Source organism: Toxotes jaculatrix, chromosome 11 (assembly GCF_017976425.1).
Source record: "Toxotes jaculatrix isolate fToxJac2 chromosome 11, fToxJac2.pri, whole genome shotgun sequence".
Taxonomy (NCBI): domain Eukaryota; kingdom Metazoa; phylum Chordata; class Actinopteri; family Toxotidae; genus Toxotes; species Toxotes jaculatrix.
The window spans coordinates 8,644,001-8,659,281 of record NC_054404.1 but is presented as its reverse complement, the minus strand read 5'-3'; the positions used below and the strand labels follow the sequence as shown (position 1 = coordinate 8,659,281).

The 15,281-nt window shown below is 40.3% G+C and overlaps 1 protein-coding gene across 1 annotated transcript; it reads left to right on the top strand.

Annotated features, from left to right (window-relative positions):
• Positions 1 to 1,581: 1,581 nt before the first annotated feature.
• Positions 1,582 to 9,772, top strand: ubac2 (UBA domain containing 2). The gene is made up of 10 exons (XM_041050624.1): positions 1,582 to 1,754; positions 2,503 to 2,627; positions 3,458 to 3,577; positions 3,981 to 4,087; positions 4,641 to 4,764; positions 4,878 to 4,925; positions 5,272 to 5,380; positions 6,385 to 6,527; positions 6,696 to 6,842; positions 7,116 to 9,772. The coding sequence occupies exons 1-10, from the start codon at positions 1,724 to 1,726 to the stop codon at positions 7,221 to 7,223; spliced, it is 1,062 nt and encodes a 353-aa protein (XP_040906558.1). The 5' UTR covers positions 1,582 to 1,723; the 3' UTR covers positions 7,224 to 9,772.
• The last annotated feature ends 5,509 nt before the right edge of the window (positions 9,773 to 15,281 follow it).

Below are 15,281 nucleotides of genomic sequence, written 5' to 3'. Positions count from 1 at the left end.
ACAATTAGCAAGCTGTTCCTGAGCTTTGCTTTGCAGTCACATCTGACCACCGGCAGCCAAATAGACCTAATGGGTGGGAACTAACCAATGGGAACTAACACGCTACTGCATCTGTGGATGATGGGGAAATGCAACACTATTAGACAGCTGTTCGCCATATCTTTTCAAATGTACTTGGACGTAACATAAGCATTGGATCAATTGGCTCTGGAGCAATCACAGCCAGGCATGAAGGTATACACACTGTTTTGATGTGAATAAAACTGGCAGCCTGTAGCGTAAGACAAAGCGGGGCCTCTGCAAAGGAAGTCTGGACCTTGACAAGATATGACACTGTGTGCATGAGGCCAGAGGACCATAAGAAAAAGTCATTAATGTGGACTTTGTGCAGTCACATCCTGCTTAAGGCCCCAAGGATAATTAACACTGTTACCACTCTGTCAGAAAGCTGACCACATGGCTTCAAGACATGAAACACTCCCTGCGCTGCTTGTATGCATATCCCTCCCATAAACATATATTACACACTCAGCAAATGGTCATAGATGACGAGGCAAAAGCTCAAACATGATTAAACCAGCGCTTCAGGGCCTGTGAATGCCCTCTCTGAGGTGCATAAGATGAAATGCCTGTAAGAAAGACTCTCCATCCCAAATACAGGGCCTCTGCAGACATTAGATCAGTGGTTCTCAATCTGGAGTACAGACCTCTTAGTGGTCACCAGGCAGACAAAGTCTACAGATAGATATGACCCTACGCTCATTGCTGTGTGGATACACTGTAGTGTAATGTGCAGGGAACACAATCGGTCATAAAATATTTTTACAGGTTTGCTAAAAATAATTTTCCCTCTTCAGCTCTCTAGTGGTTTTACTTTTTTCTTTTCAATTTCAATTTTATTTTTTTCCTTAATTTATTATTAGTAGCATAACATTTACTCAAGTACAACTTGTTCTTTACTTTAGTATTTCTGTTTTCTGCTTCACTAAATTTATTTTACAACTACACTTACTGCTTACTCTGCTGATTCAGATTACTGATACAAAATTTAATAGAAAATATAATTAACAAGTAAATTCTGATAATACTAACATTAACACTTACTTTTGGTACTTAAGAATATTTTTTACTTTTGGTACTCAAGAATATTTTGGTTCTAAGACTTAGCAGAGATGATTAAAGACTTAAGTGTAGGACTTAATAGAAGTAGTAGCTGTTTGTCACTGTAGATTCATTTTTTATTTTGTTTTTCATTATTCTTTAAATTATGTCTTGCACTTCAGTATTTTTATTTGGAAAACATGCTAGTGGAATTAAACTCTTGAAAACAAAAAAAATAGTGAATGGAAAAGAGAAATGGTTTTATGATTTAGCTTAAAACCTCTTTGTTATTTTGTCAGTATTGGCCACTCTTGACGGATGGAAATGTGCTCGCGTAAGTTTAACAGTCAAAATCTATGGTCAAAATAAGCATGGGTCCGCATCTCGTTTCCAACATAGATCAACAGCGCCTTCCACAGGTCAGTTCGCATTTGATTTCAGCTGACTGCGAAAGAAACTCTTTTGGGCTTGCTGAGTTCCTGTAGGACATTCCCTTTCCCCCTCGTCTCTTTTCCTCTCAGCATGGATCCTCACTCCAACTTTATTTCGGTGTTTTACTGTTAGTTTGTTCTGCCTTGGGACTGAAGGTCTTCGTCTGGAATCCATAACTCATCTAGACACCATGTTTACCACCACCGGCTCTCGGGGCCTTTGTAAGTATCACCGATCCACCGTTAAACCAGAGCCGGGATGTCGCAGTCCCCTCACCGTGTCTTCTGTCAGTTCCAACGGTAACAGCTAGCTCAGCTAACAGATGTTAGCATTGCGCTGTCATTCATTTACTCAAAGGCTGCCTCTGTCTTTTACAGCCGCGTTTAGTCAATTAACAACCTACGCTTTGCTTTTCCATTTAGTCAGTTTACTTAGCTAAGGTGTCATTGTTAAAAATAATCGTGATTTGCGGCAAGGGCGTCCTCTGAATATCTAGCTTAATCCGTATTGAGGAGGAGGAAATGTATCGTCGCCGACTTTGTGTACAGGTGATCTACCGTCATTAAAACTTATATTTAGTGTTATATTTAGAACATGATAACATATGGAAAGAAGAAGCCGACAGTGTCACTTTCCTCTGTCTCCTCTGTTCTATAACTATTAGTAGTGTTGTAATGTTAAATTCTGTATTGAAAGTATAAGTAAGTCATGAAAATGGCAGACCATACCATTATACACCGGTTAGCCACAACATTGAAACCAGTTACCAGTTTATATATATATGTTACAAACTCTCCATATGTTTGGTATGTAAAATCTTAATTTGTAAAGTAACTGAAGCTGTCACATAATTGTTGTGGAGTGAAATGTCCTTGAAAAAAAGACTCTAATAAAGTACAAATAGCAGAAATTTGTACATACAGTACATGAGTAAATTTAATTACTTTCCACCACTGATCTTCCTCACAGATAAGGCTCCTCTGTCTAAAGGCCTCCTTTTGGTTCTCAATGGGCTGACTGTGATGCTCACCCTGCTGCCACAGTACCAAGAGCTGTTTGTGTACAACCTACAGGCTGTCACTCAGCAGCATCAGGTATGTCTCCAATATCTGTCTGTCTGTTAGGGACTGAAACGGAGCTGAGAGACTAAAACCAACACCCAGTATCTTCAGATAGTGCGGATGTGTTCCTGGGTGCCAGATTCTTCTACCCTGTGTGAAACTGTCCTGTTTTAGATGCCAGTAGATCAAAAAACATTTTTGTGACTGGTGTATTGTTTGAAAACTAGGCATAAAAGGTCATTCTTGACAATGGGAATGGCAACACAATTTTATCTAAAGGTCCACATATTGTCTTTTAGTGGAGCTTTTGACTGCATCTCACAGTCTTTGTCAGTCAAAGAAGTTTACATAGTTGTTAGGATGTTGACTTTGTTGTCATAATTTGATCAGTGTAATCTAAGGAACTTTGATGACATGATAACATGGACTGTGACAGCAGCATACTATCAACATCTCAAACCAAAAGACAAACATTGAGGACAGACAGGAATTACACTCATCCCTATATATCACCCCCACACTTGTTATCATGTGACCAGTGCTCCCTATGTAGGCCACATGATAACACCTGAGCTAGTTCCATACGCTGATGAAGACCATGAGATACTGTTGAAAGCTCTGAAACAGCCACAAAGTGTGGACCTTGACTTAAAATTATTTTGTCAAACTGTTTTAAAAATGATCTGGTATTGAAATCTAGTTCTTCTTGATAGGTCTGAAATGTGAGACAGGGTAGAACATGGCATATATACTGTATGTGGGTTACATACACTGTGTTATTCGGAAATGGCATTATCACACAAAGTCATAATGTTGTGCATCTATAACGTACATGTATAATTCTGCTCTCCCTTGTGCTGTAGGTGTGGCGGTTGTTGTGTGGCAGGCTGGTCTGTCTAGATGTGAAGGACTCCTTTTGTAGCAGCCTCCTCATTTACAACTTCAGAATCTTTGAGAGGAGGTTTGGCACCAGGAAGTTTGCTGTAAGTACCAAAACCATTGATAGATGAATACATACATGGATATACAGAGTACAAATGTAATAAACTTGCTCATATTCTCAGCTGAACTACATTGCCCCAAAATCTGGACTGGATAGATTTAATGTGTTAACCACATCGAGTTTCCTTGTTGGTTGTCTCTTCTACAGTTATTTTCCTAAACAGAAGCAAAATGTTAAGATCTTTCTGTGAGAGGATTTTGAGTATGATCCTAAATCAAAATCAATATGAGGTTCACCTGTGTTGCAACTTCTTCTTTCAGGGGATATACTTAATATTTGACACTGATTTTGTGTTTGTGAAATGAAATGTTTGAAGACATGGGCAACACTTTCTAGGTATGTATTCTTCTAACCATCATATATGGTGCTCTTCTTAATTCCAGTCCTTCCTGTTTGGCACTTGGTGTCTGTCTGCGCTGATGGACTTCCTGTTGGCCCAAGCTTTCCAGTGGCTATTTGACTATGAAGTCGAGGAGCTGCCTGCAGGACTGTGAGTAGCTTGGTCACTTCTGTAGCCGCAGTGCATGCTAAGCTTCACTTATAAGTGTGCTGCATCTCTGAAAAGGAAATATCTTGAGGCCTCTGTGGATCCTTCACGTAAAAAAACTAATAGGTTTATGACGTGTTAAAGCAGTGTTCAAACCGTCTGTCACTAAAGTGGAAAATCTTTATTTTTCACCTCCACATATCACCGTGTAAGCCTTGGGCAATATCCAGTTTTTAAATTTCTTAATCCCCTCCCCACATTATATTTGGGCATACTGCATTTAAATGGTGGTGGACTGTGACAGCAGCTCACCATCCACTGCCACAAAAGGAAGGAAGTAAAAATTACTTGAGAGACTTCATGAAATAATAAATTATTATTCAGAAAACATGAGATGGTAAAGTGGTGAATAGTTTTTTTTAGTGTTTACATTAAACAGCATTAAACAAAATCTGGTAATTACACAGACAAGTTTGAAAATGCTCATATTTTTGTTTCTCTCCGTCTCTATTCCTGCCTGCTATCTACATCCTCTTTTCCCTCTCTCCTTTCACAGGCTCGCTCCAGTCTTCTCTCTGTTTGTGCCTTTCTACCTGTCAATCCCCAGGATGCCAGTCACCCAGGTCCTGGGCCACATCCACATCACCAACAAATCTCTAGTCTACATAGTAGGCTTGCAGGTAAACCCATGTTTTGCTAGTGTGAGCATGTGTTCATCTCTTTTGCTTTGTGTCCTATTGTTCTTCAGTCTGATCTTCACTGTTTTTTTGTTTTTTTTCCCTCTCTTCCTCAGCTTTTGACTTCCAGCCCCTTCATGTGGCTTCTTGCGCTCAGTGGTCTGGTGAGTAGCCAAATTCTTCTTGACATGAAAGAAAGTGTACTGGTGATTAAAATGGCAGTAAGTGATTTATGACCTGTGGGAGGTACATGGGGTGTTTGTTGAGGGCGGTAGGCTTTTGACAGTTTAAAGAAGAAATGACTGATGGAGAAAATTATTAGCAGATTATTCGATAATGAAAATAATCACCCTTTGCAGTGCTACTTAACAAAGGTTTTCATATATCTGGATATAACAGGATCTTGTTGCCCTGCAGCACACCATGGATTACTTTGCAGAGTTTGATTTTGATGCAGTAAAGCTAATTTTCATACTATATACACATTTTTTTTGTGAATGTGCCTTTCAGATCTCAGGCGGACTGTACCACTCTAGTGTTCTCCGATTACATAAGCTCCTCTTCGTACCTGCCTGGGTGTCTCGTATTGGACGGTGCATTTTGGAACCAATCTTCTCAAGTGAGTCCAACCATTAGTAATTACACACACAAATCCTGTGCACATCCTTTACACAGTGACCAGTGTTGCAGGTCCCAACACTGCAGTTGTTTACTCTCTGTCTATCTGAGGAGTAATAACATAATAATTTTAGGCATTTGAACACTGCTACATTGCATTAATCATATGGATGGTAAACTTTCTGTATTTTTTTTCCATTTTCCTGTATTAAAAAACCTGAAGAAAAGTAAAGCAAAGGTTGAACAGCTGTCTTAAAGATCCTCTTTGCAGATAAAAGCCCTTTTTCCCAGAATAACTTTGTCCTGTGACATTTTTTTGGCCCTTTGCTGTAATTATTATACAGTTAGGCTTATTCATGTTCCCACTTTTAGAGACACCATTCATTAGTAAACAGTTCATAACTTGTTCATTGGAATCCAAGGATTTCTGGGTCAGTAATGTCACCCTTGAGTAGTAGTATGAAAGCATCCAGTATTCCTTAATAAAAGTAATTTCTCACTGACTGTGCTTTTACACATGACATCACACATCACTGTCTTCTCTCAAAACATTCACATAAAAGGTTGTTTACATTGAATGTCATGCCTTAACCGGCTCCCTCTCTCTGATTTCTAACATCCTGCACGGTCATTTAAAGCCTTTCAGCTGTGAAATCGTGTTTATCCGACCTCAGAATAGTCTGTGGTTAACAATTTGGTTTTCCACATTTTGTCTTGAAAACTTGAGTAGACCTAGTGTTAACAGTACGCTACTTTGGTATTTGCTATGTTTCTGTGTCCAAAAGACAGGATATCATTGTGAAGTGCAGGACATCTAAAATATTTATGCTACTCACAAGTAACAGATGCATATCTTGATTCCTGTTCTCAACTCCTTTTTAAAAACACAAATTTTCGTTGTTGCCCTTTATTACCTTTTGTCTATTGATGTACAGATCTTTGACACAGTGTTACATGTTTTTCTGTGTGCCTGTTAATGTGTTATTAACATCCGTGGTCCTCAAGGCTCCCAGCCAAGCAGTGAGACACCTCTGGGGATGGGTGCCACTCTGGACATCCAGAGGCAGCAGAGGATGGACCTGCTTGACCAACAGCTGCTGCTGGCCCAGTACAACGAAGCCAGGAGGAGCGCCAGACACCAGCCACAGGTACGGGGACACACACGGAGCATTGATGAGCCTGACTCCAATGTCAGAACTTCATTCACTTAAAGCATCAGATGCCACACAGGAGTTGTGCAGGAATTGCAGTTGTACCATTTGTAAAATGGGCACATGTGTACATGTGATTCTGCCTCCATGTCTGTATGTGTTCAGGCTGGGTTGTTACAGTGGACCAGGTTGTTCCCCTCCTTGAGACACAGAGGACAGAACCGACCACCGATGCAGCCCCGCCCCCAGGCTCAGACACACCCATCCACACAGCAACCACTACTGGACAACTCGCCTGTCGCAGAGGAGCAGGTGGGTGTTCACCTGTGTGTCTCTGTATATGTTTACACGTGTGTTTTCATACCAAAAGGAAGTATTAGCTCTATTATTTCACATATTTTAAGACATGAATGACTGAAATTCTTTATACACAGATGGACTGCTAAGTCTTGTTTACCACCTACGCCTTACTTTGTGCAGGGCACCCTTGTGAAATATTCCCAGGTGATGATTTATCTGCTGCTGCTGTCTCTCAATTGATGTTTTTCTTTTTTTTTTGTTTTGCTTTTTCTTTTGGTCCCACAGGTTGCACGGCTGGTGGAAATGGGCTTTTCCAGGATTGATGCCCTCGAGGCTCTCAGAGCTTCAAACAACGACATCAACATGGCAACCAACTTCCTCTTGCAACACTGAGAGAGAGAGCGAGCTCAGTGAGGAAAAAACACAGAGGTAAATGAGGACAGAGACAGAAAGCAGGAAGAGAAGCAACCAAAGCAGAGAAGCAAAAGGCAAAACAGAGAGAAAATCTTATGAAAGAATGAAAAGACAGTGAATGAAGGAGAACAAGAGAGGAGACAAAAGAAATTTGTACAGATAATCTGCTGTGTCACTGCTCCCTGAAGCGGTGTTAGGCTGACCCGATCTGAACTGAGCCTGATAGCAGGCTGATTAATGAAGAAGTGTGAAGCACAAAGTGGGAGACATTTGCGTCATAGCTTTCTGATGGTCATCGTAGTGTGAACCAGGCATCATTGCTCAAGGCGAACGAGTTAGACCTCTAACTCAGAGGGGATCCCTATGAAAAATATACAGAAACCAAACAGGTCAGAGCTTTCCTCACAGTATCAGAGTCTTCAGCCCAGTGGTGGAAATGAAACGTGGGAGATTTCTTTAAAATAGAACTGGTGCTGAAGCACACAAATCAGCTGAAATCCCACACACCCTCCAAATGGATACCAACTTATAGCTATGTGAAATAGTTTTCTATATAACCCACTGTCATTTACTGCCGTTCTACTTCCAAAATGGCTGCTGTGTAACCAGCATCCTAGACCCTGATAAGTGGTTAGAGATGATAAATATAAATAGAAGATAAAGAAAAAAGGTGCACAAGGTTTTTGACAAAATGGATCAGAGAACATTTTGTCATCTGTCAGGTTTCCATCTCACGTTGTATAAAATGTTTTGTTAAGGATTTGGACAAATTATTATTTTTCACTGAGAAAAATAAAATTTTCATTGCTAAAATGTTATATTTAATTCCACGAGGAAGTGCAGAGGTCATGATTGCAGCTTCATAATTTATGATTAATGCACAGTAACATATTTTTATTACAGAGTTGTGTGTTATTGTTCCTTTATATTGGCAGTGGTCCATGGGAGTAGCAGGGCTCAACCCTTTCCTGCTTGAGATTTTTAACAAAGCAGTCAGTCTGACTGATAGCTACTGCGAGAGCCAAATTTCTTCAGAGCTAACTGGTTTGGCCCATTTGTAACTCTACATGTACACTGTCACCGACAGAGAAGGCTGTTTGGCAGGATATGAGTTAGATCGGCAATCTCAGGGTCTCTGAGGCAACTTCCTCTGTTAATGACATATTCTCAATTACAGACATGAATGCACAGATACAGATGCACAGTAGCCTGTCAAGGAGGTCATGATTCATACTCTTGACTGTCTCTTTTATCATTTCATGCTCTCACATGCATATTTACACACTCCTCGGTTTTATTTATTCTGTCTTAACTGAGTTTGAGCCTTTTCCCTGCCACTCACACACGTCTGAATCTTAGCAAGTCTTAAAAGCCCGATGATATTTATTATGCAATATCGTGACAAGAGAAGTTAATGGAGACTATGCACTGCATAGTAACTACTTTGTGTATGTAAACGTGCAAACATTTTGTGCAAGAGAAGAAATATTGCAGCCACTATGTATTGATGTCAAAGACAGATGCTAGTTTTATATTTTGTGCATAATAATATTGATAATATATGACCACTACGAGTCTGTCATTTGTGTGTATGTGTTTTTGAGAGTGAAATAATAGTTTATGGGTGTGATGAGGGGAGTTGTTGCATGGACAACTTTCTGATGAACTGTAATGAATCTGTGGAATAAATCAACTCGCTGACTAATTACTTGCTTTGCATAGGAGGTATTGTGTATAAAAGAGGATGTTTTTGCTTGTGCATTAGTTTATAATCTGCCTTTTCTCACTGCCTGTCAAAGGGTGGGAGAATATTTGCCCTCTTAGACTTCCAGAACAGAAATGCCCACTGAAAAAGTATTCCTGTATGTATTAATACAACAAACATACTCTACCTGTAAATATCTTTGTGGTAAGAAAAAACTCATATATTTTAAACAAGGACATCAGCATCAGCATGATGATTGCTCCTGTTATTATGAAAAAAAGTCCACCTGTTAATGCTAAGTTTCATCACTAGATGGAGACATTGATTCAGCTCTATTGTGTTGTTATTGCCAGCTAACCCTCTGCCACACCCACCCGCTCTGATTATTCCAGTGAGCCGACAGCTCCGGCAGACAGTGTTGCTCCAGGATGGCTGAATATCAATGTAGAGAAATTATGCACATCTTCTTCTTCTAAGAACTGAGAAGCATTTGGTTTGCCAGCTATTCTCAGAAACACAAAGGCCAAAATGGCACTTTGAGCATGCAATATTTTTCATCTCGCACTTGACATGTGGCACCTGAAATCTCATCTGAAATTCCACAGACACTAAAGAAACATGTTTTTGTACTGAAAGGTCTCCTGAGTTCACAGTGACACAATTCAGTCTTAGCAGCCGTCGGATCCAGTCGAGCGGTGCAACTTTTAATGGCTGCTGAACTGAAAAGCAGCTTAACCCAGAGTGATTAATATCGGTGTGTCTCTTTGTGTTTCAGTGTTTAATTAAAGACAATGATTAAAGAAAAAAACTTCACTGACAACCAACCTCATTAGGGAGATTCTTTTGTGAAATGCCTACTTAATGTGCGGCATTAATCACACCTTGTTTGGGGCTGCTGATTTTGATTTTTTGAGCTTTTGGAGGATGTTTTAGTCATTTTTATTTCAGAATTACGGTAAATTATGCATCCTTATGGATGGTGAAACTTGCTTTGACCTCATGTGTGAGCGAGCAAGCCTGTATATTCAAACTAGTTCAAACATTTAGTGGCATATCCCTGTGTGCAACAACAGTAACAGAATGATGATTTATGTTCTGGGGGTTTCTCCTTGTCTGGCAGGGAAACCATTATCGTTTACAGTACAGCTGACTGTGGCCTTGAAGCATCAGCAGTTGTATTGGGCTATTTGTCATTTCAAGTAAGCCGTCTGTGGCTCTATTAACCAAGGCCTACTGAACTGTATATCATGACATAACGCACATTCTGTACAGGAACAGAGTAGTGTCTGTGTGCACTTCTGCCCCTGTACTTCTACCCTTTTGAGAAAGTAAATATAAGTTCACTAAGCTATATCTTGTTTCTTCCTGCTTGTCGAATTATTCTTTCATAGCAGCATTAATTGACTTGTACAGGGTCCAAGAAGATCTTAACACAAGACTGACAGATTACCACATATACAGTTGTGTTTTTACACATTCAGCTGACATGGAGCAACATTATCATTCATTTGGAGTTATGTTTCTGGCACCATGGCAAATGCAAGCACAGTCTCCTCTTTCCTTTAAGCTCTATTCTACTAACTTTTGTGAAAAATATCTGGGTTTAGCAGATAAATGCTCCACTATGTTCTCCAGCTTGTTGCTAATGTTGTCCGTTTACCATTTGGTGCTAATGAGGTAGTGTATAGTGGGTTTATATTGGCTTTTTTTTCTTTCTTTCTTTTTTTTGGGCTGAAAACATTTGTCTGCCGGGGCTCCTAACCAGGATTATGAGAGCCTTGAGAGTGAGCCAAAAACAAAGAACTGAAGCATGCTAAAATGCTCCATAGGGTTGCAGGATTTGATCCATTTTTAAAATAAAAATATTGATTAGTGGAGCTTAAAGCTTAAGGTTCACTATAGAAACATTTTTCATGTTTTGAAATGTACACCTGTCATCTCAGTACCAGTATTTATTCACAGATGTAATATATTCATGCTACAATGTGAGTGATTTACTTGCTGATGCTGTGCTGCTGGCATGCATGTATCACTTCAAACAGCCAGCGGCCAGCACCAGCTTCAACACTGTCTCCGCTATATTCCCTCGCCAGCTCTGTTGCCATGGTGAGTGCATGCTGTTTTGTGTGGTTGCCATGGGGACCCCATATTACAGCCTTCCTCCTGCTCTCATCATGTTTCTGCATGATCATTTGTATGCCTCCCGTACACTAATGCTTTAAAAAAACATTAGCAGTACAGGGGAGTGCCCTCGGGAGACTGCCTTCTGTAGAAACATGCCCAGGTATTTCTGATGCTCTGTCATTGGATGGCAAAAATACCAAAGCAGCTGAATGACTTTCCTACTCTGACTTTGCATGTTAGACGGTGAAAATGTCAGATGTATGAGAAAAATTCAGAACAATGCCATCTCTTTTTCTTTCTGACTAGTGGGTCCACCACTATGGAAGGCAAGAATGCCAAACGCCTCCCACTGATGTGGTAATAATATTCAAGCTAGTTTGAGATAATGAGATGAATTGTTTACTCGAGTCCTTCTAACAATCACAGTCTGTCCATGTCTTTCACCCTCACAGGGTATTGTGCCTTTTGTATGTGTGCCGGATACGTGTGCGTACATGTCTGTCCACTTGTATGTATGTCTTTGTCTGTGAGCGTACTGTGCACCACATGTGGGAATGTTTGCATCACATTCTCAGACCAGAAAGCAAGCGGCAAAGGCCACTGATGTTTTGCCCTAGTCATTTCAGAGGAACTTCATAGTTAATGGGGCACAACAGTGTACCTGCCTTCAGGCCATTCAAAGGTTTGGCATTTCACTTCCATTGTGTGCTGGTCCCTGTATGCCAATTGCGGTCTGTTTAGTCTGTGCTTGCTTCAGTTACGTCAAAAGGAGAGAAATCTTCTTTAATCATTAGGGCTTGGCTAGGTGCACTTGAAGATTTGTGGGTTTCTTCAACCTGTTTTTCCGTCTTTCAGCAATGCAGACAGGTTGCGGATGGCTGTTGATGGCTGTTTTTCTTTTCTCCTTTCCTTTTGTTTGTTGACATCTCTCACTAGATCTGTGCCTAGACCTGTCTGAGCCCATTTATGAGAAACCCACAATCCCACACGATGCTCATTTTGAAAACATTCATTTGCAACTCAAACATCCCCTAAAAAGCACTCTGTACTCTCTAATCAGCATTACAGTGAAGTAAGCAGCCATCATTCTCGACCATCAGCTGTCTCCGACCCCAAACTCATGCCTGTCCTCGTGCCTACATATTATGAAAGCTTTGGGAGTAGCTGTTCTTCCAACACTGGGATCACATAAACAGCATTTAGATGTTATGACAGGGACATGATTACCACCTCTGTTTGTGTTGAACTGGCGAGGAGGAGATTCATTTGAGGTGAATCCTGAGTCACTCAAGAAAAAAACAGCTGAAAACATTAACACATTTAAGTCTCTTTTTGCCACCATTATAAGCAAACTGAAGACCAGATCAAAACAAAATCTGAAAAAAAAAAGTTGTCACCAGTCCAACAAAGTGTCATCTGAAAAATTGGCTCACTCACTGTCCCTTTTTTCATTTGGTTTCCTGCTGTCTCTCACACAAATGAAACTCTGATAAACCACAGACTCTCGCAGTAAAACTTAAATGTGCAGAATGCTGACAGGAGTGGAAGCAGTCGTCTTTGCTCTCTCCCTCTTCCATAAACTGTATTTCTCTTTCCTTGCCCCTGTAGAGCACTCACTACACTGCCAGGAATCTCTCCGTGTCCTCTGACCTTTAATAAGGTCCACTTCCTCTGTAATTGTACACACATACGGTATGGCACGAACGCATGCTTCGTGTGTGGGTGTGTTTATTTTTATGCATCTGTGTGTGCATGCTTGTGTGTGTGGCTACAAATGTGATGAGCACAGAGTGCCCATTCAGACTTCACGTTAAGGTGAAGGTGTTAAGCTGATGAAAGCTTTCTTTTCCGTTGCTCTTCTAAGTGAACTTTACACACATACATACACGTTCTTGCAGATCCATTACATCCTGTCTAAAATCAACTTCACTAAATACTTCCGACATTGTTCTGACTACGGAAGCGTCCAGCTGTTAGTACATTTATCATGGGGGCTTAGAGCTGATTCTGGTTGTCTTTCTGCACCATTGACACACAGCAAGAGGAAGTTTCCTTGACTCAACAACTGGGAAGGCAGCCTTTTTTAGCAAACCCGTCTTCTTTTTGCATTCTCCTTTGCTCGCTGCCAACTCATGATCTTACCTTGCCTGTTTTTGTGCTCCATCAGGCTTTCTAAGTAGTGCTAATTGGGCGTAGACTGACCATCCTATTTCAGTGCAGCCTCTGAGCACATGAGCAGTCAGCAGGTCTACACATGGGCTTTGTTTGGAGAAATGGATCTTACAAATAAAGTGGCCATAATGCCCATTATTCTTAGCAATGCTTAATGCTTTTTAACATAATACAATATTAGTCAAATTTAGAACATGCACAGCATTGATACTTGGCACATTGGCTCTGACCCCATCGCTCCCTTCAAGGACTGAGCTTAGCATCGACAGGGATTGAGGACAATAATAAATTCCCCTGAGATAAACAGAGACTCATACTCCACAGGTGGATGCTGGAGTGGAGGTGAGACTTATGAAATGCTGTATGAATTGTGACAACAATACTGTCACATACATAATGAAAATACAGAACTACAGCCAAATATTACAAACATGTGCAGTCAGTTTAATCACTTGCTTACATATTCACTGCTTGACCTTCAAGTTGTAGTGTAGTGTAATGTAATTTCGCAGGTATTTGGTCATAAACCGAATGACAAATTCAATTTTTGACCCAGTGATGGAAATTGAAGGGAGCACAACAGTACATACAATTAATCTGTGCTACCAGCATGGCTAAAATTCAATGATAATATTGTTCTGTTGTCTTTAATTCCATGACCAAATTCAGAGTCGGAGGGAAGAGAGCAGAACTAAGCAAGCAACTGACTTTAATGTAATAGCAACAAATGCAGAAATCCTGTTAATAAAACCATGAAATGTGCTGAATTAGTGGCCAATCATGCTAATGATTGAATTGACTATGATGTTGTCAGTTCTGTTTGAATAGACAAGATAAATGGGGAATTATATTTCATGTGCCTGAAAACTGAACAATGGGTAAAACCATCATCAAATCCAAATAATATTTTTTAGTTATGTATGAATGAATAGCGTAGTGTTAGCTGAAGAACATTCTGTATATCTATATACACAGAAAAATGTGCAATGTGAATACTGTCGTCTGCACTGAAGATGCCATAAATACAGATATCTTGATCAGAATATTCCTGTGTCTTTTTCACATCTGCATGCATGAATGGTTGGACACTTTGATCACCTCGGCGTTGCCACTAAGCTAACACAGAGCTCACAGTGTTCTTTTAGTCATGTTTAAATACAAAGAGACCCCCACCCTCCCCTTCCCTTTTTAGTCTGTGCTGATTCACAACGGTCTGCAACCAGCCAGCTCTGGAAGCTTGTCTCCATGGAGACAAGGGTGGGAAGGAGAGTGATGATGTTGCTGGCAGAACAGCAGTCCCGATTCAGCCATGTGTTTCAGTGTGTGTTTGTGTGGGTATACAGGAGACAAACAGAGAGAGAGACAGAGAGAGTGAGAGATTATATTTTCCTTCTTGAAATAAGGGTAATTTGGTTGTCTAGCACTGCACGCGAGCTAGCTTTTTCCAGTCAAAGGATGACTTCGTGACCTGTCAAATCCAAGGAGAAAAACCAAGAGCTTGTATTGATAAGCAACACTGTGTTCACCATTGATTGATGTCATGGCACACGTCAGTCAGACAAGCAGAGAGTGCAATATGAAGGCCCAGCTCCATCTTTCATTGTCTTTGGATGTTCAGTTTCAATTCAGCCATCATTTGTAATTATTCACAGAACTTACATTCAGAGGAAATAGAGACTTTAGCTACACTGATATCAGGGGAAAAAGAGGTTTGCTATTAGTGATGTTCAGATGCTTGAATACAAAATCAGAAACAAATTACATGTCTACAGAACTGGAATTTGTGAAAACAGTTAAGATGTAGGCTGTGTGGCACACTGGATTTGATTAAGAGGTTTAGTGAGTACCTGAGACTATTTTTGTATCTGTCAGAGAAAGGAATTTTTCAATTGAATGCTAAACCCGTAATTACTGTAAATATCAAAATGCCACAAGTTCGTTGTTGCACACAACACAATACAGATGACAGTGAGGATGATGATGCATTGGTACAATGCAGGTGCAACTTTAAAAGAGGGGCAGGCTTTTGTATCTGC